Below are 20,351 nucleotides of genomic sequence, written 5' to 3'. Positions count from 1 at the left end.
ACCCCACGCCCTCTGATTTCCGCGACCTGCCCTCACCCTCACCCTCACCCTCGTCCTAGAATCCTGTAATCAACATTGCGTACTTCCACCCCCCGAAAGAGACACACTCTCTTAGCTTCCACAAACCGGCTTGCCACCCTTCTCTGGCCAAACCACCATCAACCTGAAACATTGCGTATACGCCGTGTAACTGGGCCGTACACCCCCACCCTTCAAGGGAGCGTATGCGAGCAACCCTCTCTTAAGTTCCACAAGCCGGCTTGCGCTCTCTCTCTCTGGGAAGTTCAGAGCCACCACCCAGCACCCACCACCCACCGGGCGGTCGCCCTTGCGCTACTTTTGCCGTCTCTGCTTCTTCTTCGCTTAGCGTAACGTAAAAACGCCGAAGTCTCTGGCCTGGCAGTGGCACTGCCTCCGACTCGGCCCGTATCTCGTTGACCTCATTTTGTGTGCGAAACTCAAAGCGGCAGGTTGTGCGTCCCGGCAAAAAGGGCCATCCCAAAAAACAGAATCAAATAATTTAACGAAAATGTGGAAATAAAGTTATTAGTTTTGTAACTTGTGTTTGATATTTATTTTGATAAAAAATTGGCATAAAAATGAATAAAAAAGAGTGTGAAATATTATGAGTTTTTATTATTTGTGGTCCATGTTAGGAATGTTTGTTTCCAAGCCTAAAATTGAAACAAGCCCCTGATAAAAAATTGGAAATTTTTCATTTAAAAATATTAAATATTTATATTGTTTATGATCTTCTGATTATTTTTTTTACCAAAGTGATAAGTTGTGCGACAAACCCTGCAACAAAAAACGAAGAGACAGCCACCCCTAACAACAACAGCAACCCCCTGGAAAAGTCGAAGCCAAAAAAATTCTTTAAAGCGCAAACTTTTGCGGCGTGTTGTTGTTGTCTGTGGTCGGGTGGCATTTAAGATTTATTGTTGTTTTGTCTGCAGATAATATTTGACCTCGTTTACATGCAACATCGGCGTCGCTAACTGATAACATCCAAAAGTTGATATATATTATTGGCAAGTGCCCAGTGTTCGGGAAAGTGCTTAGAAACAAGAACCAAAAGAGTCTCCAGTACTTGTGTGTGCAATGTGTGCCATAAATGAAGGTGTCAACCCTAAATAGTCAATTATACAACACTACCCAGTAGACACTCTCTAATCACATCTCTAATCGAAGCAAGGAGCCCCAAGCGGAGAAGAACGGCCTCGAGATGGCCGAACTAATCAGTCAGCCCACTAAAATTAACAACAATAATTTTGGTGCCGGTGCGTATACACAGATCTTAAAGATCATAAATAATCCCCCCCTATGAGTACTCTTATTGCCAGACCAGGGTCAGTGCCGGGAAGGAAGGAATTCCGCCGAAGATAAACAATTCCCTGATGATTTCACTTTTTTATAAATTATTTATATTGTTTTTGGCCTAATTGTTTATTTGTTATGGTCTCGGAAAGGCTTATTTTTAGTTGGCCGGAATTCGCAGTGTAATAAAAGCGAGGTGTTTATTTATTTTTTATATACTTGGAGATAAAATATAAACAATTCTTGTACCAAAGATATTTTAGAGTAAAATGATTTCGAACCATAATTAATATGCTTTCAGGTCTGTATCTGTAAGCCAGAGACTTTCCATAAATACATACCTCCCCAAATAAAAAGAAATATCCTCATAAATTGCACTTCCCATTTAAATTCCAACGCCGACCAGCAGAGTCCCCCCCAGAAGCTTCCTGCCGTTCTCGAAAATCAGACAGAAATGCATAAATTTTTTGTTCATACACTTCCATAAAAACGCGAAAATAAATAAATAAATATTTAAAATATGCGTAAAACGGTCGCTTAAAATGCAAACCAAATATTGGAAGACAGAAAGGGGAGACTGCCGTTCAAAGTAAATTTTATTAAAATTAAGCGCAAATATTTTGACACGAGTGTGGGTCTTGGCGGGGAGGGGGAATAAAAAGCGTGAATTTAAATAAATGCGAGTGCCAGGAGCAGAAACTGCATTTAATTGAAAAATTGTGCAATCCCTTTTTTTTCTCGCAGAGACTTTGGCTTTATTCTCTGGCAGGCCATTGGGGAGACTTCTCAGTTCTCCGTTCTCCGTTCTGCATTCTCAATTGATATTAATTCATCTTGAATCAAATTTTATTTTTGTTTATTAGAGAACGTTGAACCCGAGACGAGTGCCGTCGGCTCTCTGACGTCACTTGACTCGAATCGAATCGAAATCATTTATTTAATCAGACATTATGCTTTATGGAGGGCGATAAGACCTGACCTCCACCTCTGGGTGGAGGCTCCAGGCCCCTCCTTATCGGAAACAAACGCATCTGAAACTCATTACTGAATCGATTTGATCCGAGCCTGATTTATTAGACAACTGGTTTGGCTGGCTGGTTTAGGCCAAATACAATCTAATTATATCCCAAGTGCGATCAGACACAATGCCAAAGTGATTAAATTTTTAACTGAGGCTGCATCCGATGGCTGAAATAATTAGAGAGTTATAGTCGTAAAGTCATTTTAAAGTTAAAGCCAATATATTAGCCATAACTGTGATATAATTTATAATCAACATATTGTTAGTTTGGCTTCTGGCAGTTTATTTTCACAGATGTTTTCCAAAATACGCTTCGATTTTAATTAAGCTCGGATTTGGCAGCCCAGCCCCCGCCTGTTTTGGCCAGTTTCTGATGAACGATTGGCCAACACGCGACTCCAGTCGAAAAGTTGGCGCCTGCCGTGTGCCAAAACTATTAAAACAGGTGGCCAATATATAGCTCGTATATATAGTAAGCACTCGAGTATATACTTTTGGGAAAACTTCATTACGAAAACATGCAACTGGTTGACTAATTTCCTGCCCTGTTTTCTTATCCAACCATTCCCATCTTTGAGAGAACTCTCCCCCTCCTTGGCTCTAATTTGATTAGACCTGATGGCTTGGCGATAAAAAATAGTTCTATATGGTAATAAAGTTTATGTTTCGGCCTCGGGAGGGTGTCGAATCAGGCTCAAGGGGCTGTGTTTTTGATGGTTTTTTAATTTTATTGTTTTTTTGGTTAATGAATGATGAGCGTTTAATGGGAGATTCCACTGTTTGGGAGGTCAGCCCAGGGCCAAGGAGAAAATAAACCTGAATATCTCATAGATTAATTAAAATATGTATTTAAAACTATATTATTTAAGCTTTTCCGTGCGGGATTCACAAATTCTAGAGCTCTTGATCCGCTTTGGTTGGCGATTAGTTACAAATGCATTTTAATTAAATGCAATTTCAGAATTTCCATTCAACCACAAATAATTATAATTTATTTATCAAATAATGTTTGTGGAAAAAAAGGCATTTCTGATGCAGAGGAGGAGGTCATGACCCAATCGATACACCTATTTTTGGAGAGGAATTCCGTGGCCTGGCTGGTCCAAAAGTCGCGCCTCATCTATAAGCCATTTAATCATCGGGAATGGTTGGACTCCCAGTTCCGTCAGCTGTCGAGATTGCACTTTACACTCCCCCCTTCTCCCCCCTCCGGGCTATTTCTGGGAAGACGAATCTTCTTTTTAGGATTCCTCCAAAAGAGCACAACTCTCGCAATTAGTCAGCTGCTTGTCGCCGCAAAGTGTCAAAATATTTTTGCTTCTATAACTCGGCATTCTATTTTCCCTTGCACTGAATCAGAGAGAGAATGTGTGCAAGTTGGCCGAAAGCCAGGAGAGGTGCCAGAGGGAGGAGGGCCATAAGCATATATGAGCCGGTAGCCGGGCAGGACGGCGTGGCCAAAATGTCACGTATACGTCGTGTGGCCTGCCACCGCGTTTTTCACGCCTGTCCCGCGATTTTCCGCCTTTCTTTGTTTCTCTGTTTTTTTTTGGGAAGGTAATTACGTCATTAAGAAGAAATTTGGAAAGTGCTCGTCATATCACTGGCGCTTTGTTTGGCTTTTGGCCGATGGGGGTAATCGCTGTTCTCCCTCCTAGAGGGAGGAGCCCTTTCTTCCTAATTGGATTTCGTTATTTATTTGTGAATTACTAAATTATGGCAGCTTGACCCTGAGACCCTGAGAGGCTTTCCCGCACACGTCATAGCCGCGCAAACACAATTATTTCATTCAATATTAACCTCTGGTATCAGTTAAGCCCCGCAATTTCCATATTTCATTAGCAAGTCAATAGAGACTTGGATACTTTGTATTATTATTTACCTTATCCTGCCGGCGGAGGGCTCTAATTAGATGTCACAGCCACTAACGCTCGTGGCATGCCCCAGGACTAGGCAGGCTATTGAACTCCGTGCCACTCAACTTTTTACCTGTCTCGTCGTCCGCCTTTGATCTGCAACTCGGTTGCCCACAATTTGTCGTTGTTGTCTGGCGCTGGCATTGATTTTGATTGCAAACTTTGATGTTTGCATATGCGACTCATTAGTGCACTCTTGCAACTGCAACTTCGGGCTCTCTTGAAGGAGAAACTTTCAGCTACGCATTTAATTAAATAAGTTTTTTGTTAACAACCTGCCACTTAGAGGGGAGTTTGGAGGGGGAGCACCCAGCCAGGTTGCAATATTGACAACAATTTATCAAAAAACTATTACTGCTGGCGCCGTTTTATGCAAATCACAGTGTACAGTGAGGCCCCGTGTCTGGCTCTGTCAAGCGGCATTAGCATCACCATCAGCATCAGCATCGTAATCGCATTTCCAGTTCACTTGTATAGACAGCAGAGAGAGAAATTAATATAAAATATTAAAAACAAAATGCATTGCAAAGTTTCACATAAGAAGCTCAATAAGATAGACCTTTTCTCTCTCTGTAGGACTGGTCCTTTGTTGTCAACACATCTCCCCCTTTTTTGTCTGCCCAGTGCCATGATTTTGAATAGCCATTTTAGAAGTCAACAACAGCTTATAGTTATGACTCTGATGGCCCCTGTAATTGAGTTGCAGTCGCAGGGCGAGGGAGCAGAGTGGCACTTGGGGTTTATGCAAAACACTCCATGGCCATAAATTGCCTCGGCTTGGGCTTGGGCTTGAGTTGCTTCTTGCATTGTTTAAGCCAAATTGCTTTTGACAATAGCCGAACAATGGCCGGGGGATCGAACAAGTAGTTATCTCAACGCCCCAGCGCTATCGCCCGATTTAGCACAAATGCCGGACATATGGCTAAATAAATAAATGCATATGGGAATGCATATTTCATCAAGAGCAATATATGTTTTTGTCGGTGACTGGTTTTTAATGGTATTCTTTCTACAAATGGTGGGAAAAGGGGCTTGTACGAGTGGTCATCTCCATCAGTGTCGGAGCAGCTACTTGAGGGTCGTGAAGAGTTTGACAAATGATGGCTCGAGTGTCAACTTCCTTATTAGGAGGTGGCTAGACGAGAGTGGCATTGACTTCGCCGACAATGAGGAAATTACAATCTTGGATTTTATTTAACTTTTTTCAAACATTACTCATTTCATGCCTACAAGTTCTAATAATAGAGAAAAATAATCATTAATGCAATCAACAAACCAGGAAAGCCAGACACGCCTCCCATTCAAAACCCCCAACCTGCCTCATTTTCATGCCTCACTGAGCCCCCGAATAGGCTCTTTTCGCTAAATGTTATTATTTGATCGGTCGGACAAACAAAATGAAAAATAAAACTTAATTAAATGTGGAGAGTGGAGTGGTGCTCCCCCTCAATGCCCGAAATAAACCCAAAAATGCATTTTCTATTTTCGGCTAAATATTTTGGGGCTCTCGGTTGGTGTAAAATTTGTTTATTATTCAGTTTTTTTCGGAGGGGAAGTGCAGCAGTCCTCCGATTCGGATCTCCCCACTCCTTGTCACTGGGGTCGCCCTGTTTATTATGGGAGACCACGCTCGACTGATTTATGTTCATTTATTACAAACGAAATCTGTGCTGTGTTTTGTTTTCAAGTTTCACTCCCAACACTGGCAGCTTGATTGGAGCCATCATTATGCAATCATTGAATGTCACTTAATAAATCTCTCACATTTCAGTGCAATTAAGTGATTTGTTTTCCCTGGTAATTTATTTATGTATTTTCCGCTTTTCCGCTTTCAGGCGTCACCATGCGCGAGAAGAAGGGAGGAGCCCTCCAGAAGCTCAAGAAGAGGCTATCGCACAGCTTTGGCAGATTAAGTAAGTAAAAAAATAAATAAATAAAAAATAACTATTATTTCCATGTCCAAGTTTGGCTTGATTTGTCAGCACTGCCCGGAAAAAAATAACCAGCCAATGTTGAGTCATGTCGAGAGTTATGTTCGGATGTGGGTGCAGTATTTCTTCAAACAATAGTCTATAGATTCGTGAAAACACATTAGATATGTAAATGGCTTACAGAGTTGTCTTGCCAGTTTTATTGGAAAATGTCAGAGTGGAAACTCTACTGGCTTTATAGAAACAATTAACCAGAGAGCTGAACAAAGTTATGAATTGGAAACACTAGCTGGAAGCCCAACTTCAATCAACTCTCCCTTCATAGCTCTATAAAACACTGGAGCAGTAACAACTTTTTCTGACCAACGGGGAGCTGCATCAGAAACACAATTCCCATAAACAAAAACGTATCTCTAAGGCCAAAACGACGCTGTTTTTATTTAAAAAACCTCCCCCCCCAGCTGGCCAGCCAGACCGCAACCGACACAAACTTATCGATTTTTGTGTTTTGTGGCAAGAGCTTTTAATGGTCCAAAAAACCACTTTGATGGGTTGTCAGCTCAGCTCTTTCAGTTTGGTAATTGAATGCACACTCAGTTCCAGTCCCAGTCGAATGCAATTGACAGACAAAGGCAAGTGGAGCTGAAATGTGCCAAAAAATTGCAGGAAGTGTAAACACAAATTGATGAATTACTCGATGCAGTGTGCGGGGATATTAATGTTGTGCTGGTATTTTATAGAATTTGACATGCATTTATGATGGTTTTTGGATCGGAGCCCCGCATAGCTGGCATTGTTGACTCACCGAAACCCGTTTCGGTCTCTCGGGTTTGCGGCATGCGGCTAATTGTCTCTCAAAGCCCACGCAAATGGCTTTTATTTTCGGTTTGGCTTGGTTTCTTTATTTCTGGTTCCAGAAACTAGTTCGGCCAACAGCTGTTTTCCTTCCCATAAGTGGAGGACTGGCTAGTTGGCTAGTCCGGGGCGTAGTCAAAAATATGGCAAAAAATAGTGTTTTGTGTGAGGAATTTTATTTAAATATTTCAAAAAAAGATATCCGCAATTAAGAGGTGGAGTTCGGGAACTGCTTCCTTTCATCAATCAATGGCTGTAACAATAAATTCCATTTTCCTCGCTCTCGTGTTCACTGAACAATTCCACAATTCGCAATGAAAACTCCCCCGAAAATAAACGAATATGTCTCTTCCAATATGTCTTGAACTCCAGCTGCTCGCCCCCATCAGCAATTGGGTAATCCTTCAAGCGGAAACAATTTCAAATGCAACTTGTGCATTGAAACAATTTCTCACGACTTTTCTTCTTATAAATGATGCATTTTCCAGAGGGTGGGGAGAGCTTCTTGAAAAGCGAAATAAAACTTGACTCTGTTCTAGCTGAAGTCTGAATGTTTTCATTGCATTATTGAGGAACTGGCTGAGAGGAAAGCAGCGCTCGTCAAGGAATGTCACTCGAACTGGCCAAGTTGGCTGCCAAGGCCACTAACTGTAGTTGAAAGACTAGTCTAGTCCCTGGCCCGATACTGGCAGCTCAACTGTTGTTAATTGCCCCTGCCTCGGTTTTAATTACGCGGCGCAACTCCATCTGGCTCCGTCCATAAAAGTTATGAAGTCATAAGCCTTGTGCAAGCTCCAAGTAGCTACAATATTGCACTTAGCTGGGGTTTCGGTTTCTTGCGATTGCATTCCATTCCAAAGACCAGAAGCCTACGGACCGGAATTACACAAAGTGGAGTGTTTACTTTCAGCGATCTTGGCTTCTTTGTCATCATCCGGTTGGGTGCCAGATAAGTTCCAGTGATTCATCTGGGGATGGGGCCCTTGTTTTTATACAGATCTGGGTTAATGCTCTCTAAACTATCCTCCAACTCCTCCAAAACTGAAGTGAGAAATCCTCAAATTGCCACACTTATCCCTTCCCCGACTATCATAATCTTTTCACAGCTCCCAGGAGTAGGAACTGAAGTGAGATTCTCAAGCCATCTCGAGATGTCCTTGCTGCTTTCGTGTTCATTTTTTATGGGCTCCGGTGTCCGACTTTGACACTTGCTTGTCGGTCATATCGTCGCCATCGCATCATCTCTAGACTGGGCCAGTGATACACTTGTTCCATTCGCTATTTCTCTGTTTCTCGCCCTGCCACCCTGCCAGGCTTGTCATAATCCTTTCTGATAACATTTCATGTCACAAGCCATGGCCAAACACACTCGACGTTGTCTATGGCTTTAACCCTTGACTCCCGTCCGTGGCAGACACTTGATAACTGAACTCAGTCCCCTTCTCGGGAGTATCTCAATGAAAACAAACAGAAAAATATAAAAAGAAAAAGCCGGAATGTATATAAAAGAATCAGCAGCCGAAGACGAAGCGCGATAAGCAGCTAATGGCCTCCGTCTCCCTTTTATCTCCAACTCCTCCACGGAACCCCCCACCCACTATATAGAGTGGTATAGTCTCTAGAGCTGGACTTTACCCGCATATGTGTCCGAACCACAGTGGTGACTGCTGCGAGTGGATATGCCCATGCGGGCTATGATTTAGGAAGTCCCATCTAATTCAATTAAAAATCAATAACTCTTTAAGAAAAGTATAGAGTTCTCTAGTTACTAGTCCTCACTGTACCATCAAAATCCATTCAAGTGCCTTTGAACAGATTTCGCTATCAGAACACGCATCGCATCGCTTCTCGTCTCGCTTTCTCCAAGCCTCATTGTATTTACGCTCTGATTTGTGAAGACCAAGAAAGCGCTACAGATGTTCTCGGCCACGCCTCCCCCACCGCCCACCACTCATGCTATCTGAAGATTTGAAGCACATATATATATAGGGACAAATCCGCTTTGGTGGCTCGTTTAATATGTCGTGCCATTGATACGAAATCCTCTTCTCGGCCGGCCACACGGCGTATGAGTAATCACGCACATGACCTTTCGCTCGCTTAAGCACATTTAATGCATTTTTCCCCTCACCTCCCGTCCTTGCTCCACTAACTACTGCACTATTAAATCGTAATATAAAAAATGTATATGAATTATTTCAAGAGCAGAATCCACAAACCGAAAGAACTCTTTACGCGCCCAGCGCGTTGAAAGGAAATTTATGTGGGATTTTCCTAGTTAGTGAGGCCTAGGCCTAGCGTGGAGGGGTTTTCCTTGATTTTCTGGTTTCAGGTTCCTTTTCGGTGCTTATGTTTGTGACATTGATGAGTGGCAGTGGGCAGTGAGACGAGAGTGAGTGGGGTTAATGGCAGTTGGCTTTCAGATTTATGGAAATTTAATGCAGTTTGGGCGACAAATTCTAATATTTTTACTTTAATGAAACCAGTAGTTGGTTGGTTGGATGGTCCCTCGGTTGCATTACATCACCTGCTCTGCTCTGCCCCACTTCTGTCAATTATTTTCGCTTATCTCTTTGTTCAGACGGCTCATCCCTTGGGGCCATTGCATTTTCCCCCGACTATCACCGACTGTCCATAAACATTTCCCAGCATTTTCCAGCGACTCCCGTGCGATTCTTTTTATTATTTTACTCTCTGGCGGTGACAGGCGTCTCGTACATGTTCGATAATTTGTTTTTAAACGGCTCATTGTTGTTGCTGCCTGGCAGTGCTGTTTCGACTCTTGTCGAATGGGCCCATTACAGGTACATGTGTTGGGTATGTGTGCTGTTGTTTGTCTGGGAGCCAAAGAAAAAACCAAAGCTTTTTTATGCCTGGTGGAGCGTCAACGCTGCCCGGAGAACGTGCCTTGAATGCGAGCAGGTTACCCCCTCCAGGGGTACAGTCAGTGTGTGTTTATTTTTTTCCAGAGGGCTCCTCCACTGCCCATAATAAAAGAATTTTAAGTGAAATTCACAACCTTGCGACGTCAATCGTAAAATTCTGTTTTCAATGCGGCTTTTACTATTTTCGTGTTTGGCTTCACTGGCGGTGTTTTAAAGGGAACTTTGGCAACGTTTTCGGAATTCAATTAGTCTGGCTGGTGGGTTTGAGAAGCCTTGGTCATGGCTGGTACTTTGACTTACAATTAGTCGTCTAGTTTCTAGAAAGAAGCTGCCGCCACTTTGTCTCGCTTGTGTCTTTTTGCAGGGAACTCTATTTTTGGCATCTTCCTCGTTCAGTGACTCTGAAATTCCCCGGTGAATGTCAGCAGATCCTCCCTCCACTCGCTGCCAGTCCTCTTCCTAAATGCAGTCTTCGATTTGCAATTTCTGGGGCTGCTGTCTCTGTTTATTGTTTATCTATGTTTTCTGTTTGCTGCTGCATTTTCCGACTCAGAACGGCGGTTTGTTTATTTTCCTTGGCTTATGCTGACATTTGTGATCGAACACGTCCCCGCCCTCTCTCTATCAAGGCCCCACTATCTCGATTATTATGTTTTTTGCATACAAAGTGCAATTCCAAAGCCGCAGAAGCTGCAGCTGAAGCTGAAGCCTCGGTGATAAACACAGCCAGACAGACACCGCATAAACAAGGGAGCCACAAAAGGCTTTTCGCATTTTAATAGAAATATTCTGGCGTCTTGATGTCCTGGTTACCCTGTAGCTTGTAACAGGGTGTCTCATATGCACCCTTCTCTGCGCTTCTCAAAAATTCTAGCTTAGTCCCTTTTGAAAAATGATTCCCACTTTAATCAAAAAACTCCTTTGTGCAAACATTTCAAACAAATTTCAATGTTGTGCCACATCCTCGTGGTGCTCTGTATGCTCATCATCGATTGTTGTCTGACTCTTTGCCATTTGTGGCGGCGGAGTCTTAACCCCTGCTCTGTGGTGTGTGGCAGCGCGTGACTTTGAAAATCCGCTCTCGCATATAGATTTCCATTCCGTGGCATATCTCACAGACTTATGCCTGTCAATGCAATGCAGACACAGTGCAGACCCCGACCAGCAAAATAACAAAATATTATGCTACGTGATTTGTTCGGCATTTGGCTCGCTCCTCCATTGAATACCCTACCCTGCAGACCCTCTCCTCCGGTGTCCAGATCCCGAATCCCGATTCCTGATTGCATTTCTGCAATTGTGAAATATTTCTGCCGCATTGATTGCGTGGGCGAATAAAGCCATAGCTCTCATGGCTCTCATAGATATGGAAATGGAGGTGGAGGCAGTTTTCTAAATTGGTTGCCATTTGGTTGTTGCCCCATGAAATCCACTTGAATTGCGCCTCCTTGCCACTCGAGCTGGGGACGTCGACGCCCACTTGCTGCCACAAAAAGCGTAAACATTTAATTTCCATGTGCCACGGGGAGCGAAACAAATGCAAAATAAACCAAGTGTTAAATATTTGACAGGGGGCACACACATGACAACAGGAGGCGGTGGCAAGTGGCAAGTGGCAGGCATAGGAGTGGCCTGGCCGGCCACCTCTCTCGTCTAGAATTCCTTCTTTAGCCCAAGGCTGGCAACTTTGCTGCATTTCCTGACAGCTCTGGCAGCAGAAAATCTAGCCAAAAAGGCCACCCATCTGAGGGACACTGAGGGAAAACTATGCTGGTCTTAAGAAACCTTTACTAAAAATATTATTTTTAATCCCTGAGCTTTTCTGGCAGTGTCTCATATGCTTCGCTAATGACTTTTCCTTGCCGGGCAGGTCGCCTTTCCCTCTCCATTTCGGAAAGTGTCAGTGTCGGCGCCCTCGCACTTCATTATTTTGAGTTTTCCAGCCCTCTCGCTCTCCCTGCCATAATTTCTCCTTTCTTTTCCCTTAAACTGGTTCAAGGTGTTGACTTTGTTGCACGTAATGTGTATGTGTGTACACAACACGGGGCTTGTGGCACCTGCAGCCGGTTAATGGCTTCCTTGTCGTCTTCCTTCCACCAACTTGCCACCCCAGGCCCCACCTCCGAACCTATTTCCCTGCTTTCGTTTATTGTCTGTCATGTGGCCGTAAAATGATTTCCTCCAAGCAGAGCAGCACCCGTCATCCTTGGAGATTCTTTTCCATATCCTTGGCTCTTGACACTCTCGACTCCCCCCACTTACAGTTGCAGAGCCACAGTTTTAATTACAGTTGCGAGGCGACTGGTGAGCTGGGCAGACATTCCGCTAGACGGCCGCATGCCTCATTGTTCCAGTTCAGTGTTGTTTTGTCTGCCCCCCGGCTCATCCCCGGCCAGAATCTGCGCTTTCGGCTATTGTCTGCCTTGTTTAGGGTCTGGCCAGCCTTTTTCCCTCTCACATATATATCCATATAGCCTTATATATTTGTTCCTCGCCACATATTATTGTGTGTTTCCTCTGGTGGAAATGTTTGCTCGGCTGGATGGCTGGCTGGCTGCCTCAAGAAGAGCAGAGCACACACTTGGAGCGGGGCCAAGCGGCTTACAGTCGGAGGTGGCCTGGGCTACGGGGGGAAGGTAATAATAAACCACGGGCTGCGCATACCAAGCGTCTACAATTACCGCCGCACATACACATGTTCGTCTCAAGGAGGGAAACAGAACAGGAAAAGCTGAAAAACATATTCCAATAAATTGTTGGACGGCAGCAGAGGGTGGGGGCCAGGGCCCTGCAGAGGCAAATTGAAAATTATTTTCCCTTTTTATTTTTTTACATTTTTCCTGGCCAGGGGTCAGTCCTTACCGGAAAATGTTTGGGGCCCTGTTGCCAAGTTGGAAATAATGTTGATTTAAAGTTAGGACGCCCTCCCACGGAGCTGTACCTGGAACGTGGCCTCTATGACTCACCTTTCCTTGAAGGCAACTCCAATTAGCGACTTGCAGTAGCTTTCCGGGTAAAAACCTATCACTTCCAATACAGGGAACTCTCTGGTTCTCGACTTACTTGCCTCACAAATAAACAAACGATGGAGCGAATGGAGGCCAAGATGCAAGAGGCAGGTGGACAAATCCCCAGAAGATATAACAATATTGTCGTTGTTTGTGATTTCGATGAGGTTCCAAGGGAAGTCGTCACTTCGATGATGATAAACCAGCCGGCAGTGGCAGTGGCAGTGGCAAATATTGACTCTTCCCCCAGCCAGAGGGGGCTCTTCTGCGGTTAACCATCTCCACGGCCAACCACTTGACTGACTTTTGTTGCAAATGATTATTTTTATTTTTATTTTTTATTTGTTTTATCATTATTGTTGTCTCTGACTCCATCCGCCGCTCAATTTGCATTCCGGCAGGTCGTCCAGGAGGAGCGGCGGCACAGGACTTGCATTTCAATGACAATATTTCCCTTTGCCGTCTTCCGATCGCCTCGAGGGAGTCCAATGCTCTCCAGTTCTCCGACAGAGATGCCTGCCAGTATGGGAATTACATTTTTAACTTAATTCTGGAAGAGGTTAATAAACACACAATATCAGGCTTATACATAGCTCTATTAGGAGTTTATTGGAAGAAGTTTACTAGTCTATTTCCATAATTTTTCCCTTTTTTTCGTCCAAGTTCCATCGCTCATCTCTAGCTGGCAATTTGCCTTGGGTTAGTTGCTTGGTTGGCGTTTCATTTTGATTTGATTACATTAGTTGCAAGTCTCACTGGCTCACCCGGCTCTGCTTCCCACCTCGGGGTATCCATTTTAAAGTTCATTTGCCCACCTCGTCCTGCGCCTCCTGCGCCGGAATGGCTACACTTCCGTCTTGGTTATTTGCCCAAGTGCGGGGACTTCTAGTTCGTTTGTCATTCCACTCTGGCTCCTGGCTCCAGGAGGAGCTACCTATCTATCCATCCCCTCTCAGTTCAAAAAGTTGATTTGCTTCTTGGACAAGTTTCCCCATTTCCACTCCCGTTTTTTGCGAGCTGCACTTGTTTTGGCTTTTACAGGAAATTTGCAAGTCATAAACAAGTTTTTGCTTTTTATTTTACTTGTGTGAGCTGCTCTCGGATTACGTTATGGACTATATTTTTGGGTCTATTTGTTGGGCTTTTGTTTCATTCGTAACTCCGAAAATTACTTGAAAAAAGTTTAGAAACTCTGGGTCTTATTAAAAACTCTCCTAGACTCTGGAAATAGTTGAGAGATGAATTTTAAATCCAGATGCCTTAAAGAAACCCTCTAAGTTATTTACGTTATTGGCCCTCTGATTTGTAGTGATTGCCAAACTTTTCGACCACAAATAGGCTTCGTGGTGGGTCGTAACTCATTTGACTGAAAGCTTTTCGGTGTTGTCCTTGAAAAGGAAAAACCTAAAACAAGAGAACCAGCAAAGTGAAACAAAACCAAGTGTAAAGTTGTAATAGCCATCAATCAAAGGTGCTGGAGAGAGAGGCGGGAGAGGTCCTTCTGTCCTGCGGGCGGAACATCTTTCTGCCGTCATATCGTTCAATGTCATCGGCTGGAGAACCAGGACAGGTGTTTCTGTTCGGTGGGGTTAAGGTGGCCCTCAACCTACATACATGGAGGGTGGAGCAAACATTTGTTGTGGCTGAAATTAGCATATGAGTCATGGCCTGGCCCGCCTGCCAGGCCATTAATAATCGCCGCAGAAAAACATTTGCTCAGTTGGGCTCTGGAAGTTCTGGTAAATATCACTTAAAATTCGTAAAAAACAAGGATGGGGCGACAGGACTCTCATGCACATGGAAAAATAGTCCAGCCTTTTACGAAAAGACCTGACTTTATGATTTAAATGTAAAGCATCCTTTGAATGCCTCGCCCCGAGAGCTGGTTGTGTGGCAATTAGCGGAGAAGTCCTGGCACTCGTCCTGTCCCGGCCACTCGTAAATTGTCATCCGCAAACATTGCACATACGCTCAGTTGAACTTTGCAGTTCGGCTCTGTTCTTTTCTGGCGCTGATTTGCTTGTTTTCCATTTTTCCCCATTTTTTGTTAGTTTCTGCAGCCCGTTTCGAGTTGACAATTTGAATAAAAGCCGGGCCATCCAGAGTTATCCAGCTATCCTGGCTGTTCAGTGAGCATGTGCTCTTTGGCAGCAACTCCTTCCGACTCCCCTGGCGCATGTTGCTCCTCTGATGCATTGTCGGGGCATTATTTATGGCACTTTCGACTGCCTCTAATGGATTGCAGATAGAGCTTCGAGTCCTAAGCTGGGCATTACTTTAACGGCTGCAACGTAACTTAATTTTATTTATAATTTAAAAGAACTGGCACTCAGCTCACTCATGTGTGACATACATTTTATATTGTAGAATAAATACACACAGTCCTGTCTCATTTCCACTTGACATGCTGCACTGGCCTCCAAGTAGTAGTACTTCATTTTAATAATTTTGCTTCCTCGTTCGCCCTGGCAGCCAAGTCGTTTCGTAGCTGCAATCCAAACAGACTAAGAGCTGCATTTTTGAGCTCGTTATGCAAAGAAAAATATGGAATCCGGAGAAAAACTTGATTTGTCAGCCCAACAATGCCATGCTGCAGTCCGGGTGCTTTGTATCTTAAGCCAGCAATGTCAACATTTGCCTGACATTTTGCTGGCATTTCGCATTTTCCTTGCCATTCCCCACATGCTTTCCTTATCATACAATAGTGACATAACTTTTGTGATGTCTTAGTCATTTGATAATATATTTTTCCCTCCTTGAATGAGCGTGGGAATTCGGGTTTGTTGTGGCATGTGTGTGGCCTGGAAAACCTAATTGAATTGCTGGAAATTATCGATTGTCTAGACCTTGGCGGCAGAGTTGTAGGGGGCATCTTGGGTAACCCGCATGTAACTGTCAACTGTGCTTATGGGGGAACTTTGCCTTTAACCTTCAGGGGGGGACTCTAACACCCACCCTCGGTTTTAGCCACTTTTGTCTCTCACCTAAGCCGAAGAGGAAACTTTTGTCAAACGACTTTCGCATGCATTTTTAATGCAAAGGCCAGCCAGAAACGAAAAAGTTTGAGCCAAACAAGTTTAAACTAACTGGATGGCTGGGTGGGTGGGAAGGTTAAGTGGGGTGGCAGGTGAGGGCAGGCGGGTGGTGACGCAATGCGACAGCCTGAAAAATGGAAAAAAATTAAAGAGGACGAACCCTTTCCCATTTTCGACCAGCAGCCAACCCGGGAAATTGAATTACTCTGCCCGGGCACACGCCCCCTTTGTACTCATACATGCACACAATAATCGTTTCCGGTTGACTTTACCCCAATTACGTCAAATCAAATTGTTCACTTCCAGAATCAGAAATAAAAAACAGCTTAACCCTTCAATGACCCCACAAACTGTGACCAGAAATCAAAGGGAATTATACAAATGTGTATAAGTGGGAATATAATTGAAGCTACAAGTTAGTAAAATATATATTTTTTAATTCTTCAAGATCATTGACTTGGGAGAGTATATGCCAGGACATGGGTATCCCTGCCTGGGATGTCCTTTGAATTGAAACATTAACTTTTTGCAAAACGGCAGCTATTCTTTGTCGGAGATTTAAATTCATTTGAAAGGCACTCCCGGCTGGGGGTGTTTAAAGGAAGACGTGTGGGAGTGGCCTTAGGGACATGAGCCAGGATGGGGGGACAACATCCGCATCGTCATCAGCGACGGCCTCAAAGGAAGCACTCAATTTATGCAAATCGCATGTAAATCTGTTTGAGAGCCAACCCAGGACGGGGGCTTGGATTTTGGGGGCAGGAGCGGGTCTAGTAGCTGGGAATTGCAAGCTGAATTGTTTGCACCAGAGCCAGATGCCGCCGAGGACTAGGGGTGTTTAGTACACAACTCGAAAGTGCGAATTTCTTCGAGAGGCGCTCCAAGGCGCGTTAAATGCCAGTTTACAGTTTTGAGGGGATTGCCAATAAAATGGCAATGGGGAAGCGTAATAATAGAAGTAAAAAATAGATTCCAGAGAATAGCTTAGACATATGTAAGGAGATAATGGCCTGGCCATAAAAAATAATGAACCAGAACGTGAGCGGGCGAGAGCTTAGGAATCAGGACACAAGAGCCGAAGGAATCTTCCTCCAAATTGAGAATCGATACAAGAGCATTTAGCCTCCTAACCGCGTTGTATTTTCAGAAGAATCCTGGCCCTTTAAAGAGCTCCTTCCCGTCACGGCTCACTGCATTTGAAGTGCAGTGGGTAACAAGCGACTTGAAAAAAGAAATAAGAGTAAAGTAGCGAAACAAAAAATGGCAATGGCAGTAATCCTCCAACAAGGACTCCCTCGATTTTTCGGTTGCCTCAGGTGACGGGCTGCCGAGGGTTGCTGGCTGACTGCAGCAGGCCTCGGTTAATGGAGTTGGCTGCTGCTTGGTTTGAGCTCAAAGTGCAGACACGTGCCGGCGGTGGGGCTGGTGCGCCAGGACCCACGGTTCATGGGTTAACGTTCGCACACAGTCGTGTCGAAAATATTGCCACTCGTTGCCCCAAACGGCTTGTCGTCGCATTTTCGGGGGTTCATTGGACGGCCACCGTGACGGATTTGCATGGCCATCGAAAACCTGAAACCACCACCTCAGCCACCCACCACCCAGCAGCATCAGCCACCCCGTGCCACCCATTCGTCACTCAAAATATGCCCAAAACATAAACAGAGAGAAATATTAGATGAAATAATGTTTAAAATTTAAATAATAAAACAATTTCTGAGGTTTACATTTCCATGATCCTGTTTTCAGTTAAATTATTCAAGACTCTCCCCTAGAAAATGTTCAAGTATCCTTTCTTCAAGTGTATAATATGTAGCAACCCTCTTTTTGGGAGTTATCACAAGCTGCCACACACATTGGCATTTGCAACATTTTGTTGCCATGTTGCTTATCAGCCAGGCACCACTGTTGTTCCTGGGGGTGGTTTTGCATATTTCGGGGCGCTGGGCGGGGGCAGTAGGAGGTTGCAATCGATATAAGGGCCCCCTCCTGCAGCTTGCGGTAGGCACGATTGTTTGACCAGCGACCAAGGTGGATTTCCACCCGAATCCCACTTGAAGCCTCTCCAGAGCCCTCCCCTGCCATCCTCAGACTCGAGTTACACAAAGTTTAACACTCGATAAGCGAGTCCGCCTTGTTTCCCTGTATTTGTCCTGTTTTCCTTTTTTTATTTATGATTTATGTGGAACGAAAATATCCCGGTTGCCACTGACAGCAGCCATTGATGGAATGGTGGCTGGCAGAGAGTCCCCTCGATCTGAAATTGTCACAAAATATTCGCCAGCGGGATTTTGTTTCACACTTTTTTCTGTTCGGATCCCGGTTTCCAATTTGCATTTGTTTATCCAGCTTCCGAGCACTTTCCAATTTTAAACCAATTCAAGTTGTCGAAACTTGCTGTTTCCGGCGACCCGAAAAGCTAATCCCGGGATAGAAGGCTTTTCGCGATTACTTCTCCGGGAAAGATCTGGGCTGGGAAAGAAAAGAAAACAAGTTATATTTATTTTCATTAAAGCTGTCGAAAGTTTTAAATTTCATTAAGCTACAAATTCGTACATTTTCCTCCTTTTGTAGGTGGTGGGTATTTTGGAAATTCAATTTCTTCCATTTTTTTGGGCCGCTTCCTGGGCGGTCCTCTTGGATTGACATGTTCAGGTAATGGGGGGAAACTTTCCGGAGCAGGTTCGCACAGATTCTGGTCTCTTTTTTATGGCTTTTCCGGCAGCTAATGAATAAGGGAAATTTTCGACATTAATGGCTGGTGGATGAAAGGCACAATTCTGCCTTGAAAATGGTTGGAAACTAAAGCGGCGCTTTCCATTTCTTAAACTCGATACTGAGCTTGTTAAACAATGGCCTGGCATGACACAAAAGTGTACAGTTTCCAGTTAACACCTTCGTGAGCAAACCAGATAGGTTTACAGAGGGGGGGCTATGCCAACCATTCACTTTTTTCGCGTTCACGTGCCCGGAGCCAATGCGCCAAAAACTTATTCGCCAAAATCGCATTAAATTTAATATGATTGTGTGATTATCGCATTAGCAGCTCTCCTCTCAGCTGATCATCATCATTATTTCGCTTTCGAATGCGACATCACGTTCGTCCGCTCGCATATTTGCTGAAAAATGAACGTCTGTCATGACGATTGTCAGTCTCCTCTGTGGGTGACAGGGAAATGTTGCTGCAAAATGTTTTGTTATTTTTTCCGTCTTTCTCCGGGTGTTGTAAATCAAATTTGCGACAGTTTTCCTCAAATGCTCGCACACAGCACACACATAAAGGAAAACAATAACAGAGGCAAATAAAAGCGGGAGCCGAAACACATAAAATCGTAACCAAATCATTAGCAGTTCATAAACAAAGCTAATTTATTATAATTTGCATACTTAGCATGATTGCGTGATTGTTTCGTACAGTTTGGCGAGGCAGTGGCTGTAAAACCTGCTTCGATCAATGGCTGTGAAACTGCTTTAAGGAATTTCTCTAGTATTTGGGGCTATCTTTAAACAGGGTTAACACTCTGTTGTTTGCTGTCGCTTGCCAAGCTTGCCAAGCAATTTAAAGACACACCTCCACACTCCACCGGGCCAGAGACATTTTTCACACTTTTATATTAATGCATGCAAGCCAGACAACTAGTTTAGTGTCAACATTGTATGAGTAATGAGACTTGCTATGGCAACTCTGGCGTAGGGGGAGGGGGGCATGGCTTATCGGAAAGAGATAGCAGAGGCAGGGAGATGGATAGTCACGGCCTGGAGAAGCCTTTTGTTGCGATATGAGCCAAGTCACCATCAGGCATCGACAGCAGAAGGCACAAGCAGTGAGAGAAATTGATAATAATATTAATATAAAAGAGATTTTTAGCTTGAAAAACATTAAATTGAAAAAAGGTCTTAAAAACTAAAATACTTAATTTTTAATTGGATATTCTTCTCCTTTAATTTTTGTCAGTGTCGTGTAAAGGCTTTTCCCTGTAGCCTGCAGGTACTGCTCCTTGCATGTGTAATCAACATTAAACTGTATTTTGTAATCAGCCCACACACACACACACAGATACACCCACTAATACTCACGCATAATACTCGCATGCGGAAAAGTTTGCCAGCTCAGCAACCGGAAGTGAAGGCGGCAAAGGACGAGTGAGAAAAAATGCCGCTTGCAGGTGTCGTCCTCCTTTTCCTTTCTTCTGGCGGCAGGAAGAAGAAAAAAACTGCAACTCATGCAAGATGCCGATGCCGATGGCGAGGGGGGTGGAGAGGGGCGGTGACAGAGAGCAAACACATTATAAAATCTATACACGCTCTAAGCGCACTTTTAACCCATTAACGCCCCCACAAAAGCCAGTCTCCAGTTCCAGTTCCAGTTCAGTTGCAGGCGCT

At 44.1% G+C, this 20,351-nt stretch overlaps 1 protein-coding gene across 6 annotated transcripts in view; it reads left to right on the top strand.

The window, feature by feature from the left end:
- The window catches only part of Eip63E (cyclin dependent kinase Eip63E), a 98,324-nt gene that overhangs the window by 45,522 nt on the left and 32,451 nt on the right, over window positions 1-20,351 (top strand). For 4 of the 6 annotated variants that reach the window (XM_017242821.3, XM_017242822.3, XM_043214123.2 and 1 more), the window contains one exon: window positions 6,090-6,167. In XM_017242821.3, coding sequence (XP_017098310.2) covers window positions 6,090-6,167 — 78 coding nt within the window. Of the gene's footprint in view, window positions 1-956; window positions 1,281-6,089; window positions 6,168-20,351 lie in introns of all 6 variants that reach the window. The other 2 variants (XM_017242824.3, XM_017242823.3) reach the window with 1 other exon arrangement.

The sequence above is a fragment of the Drosophila bipectinata genome, chromosome 3L, assembly GCF_030179905.1.
Source record: "Drosophila bipectinata strain 14024-0381.07 chromosome 3L, DbipHiC1v2, whole genome shotgun sequence".
NCBI classification, from domain to species: Eukaryota; Metazoa; Arthropoda; class Insecta; order Diptera; family Drosophilidae; genus Drosophila; species Drosophila bipectinata.
This window is presented reverse-complemented; position numbering and strand designations above follow the sequence as displayed.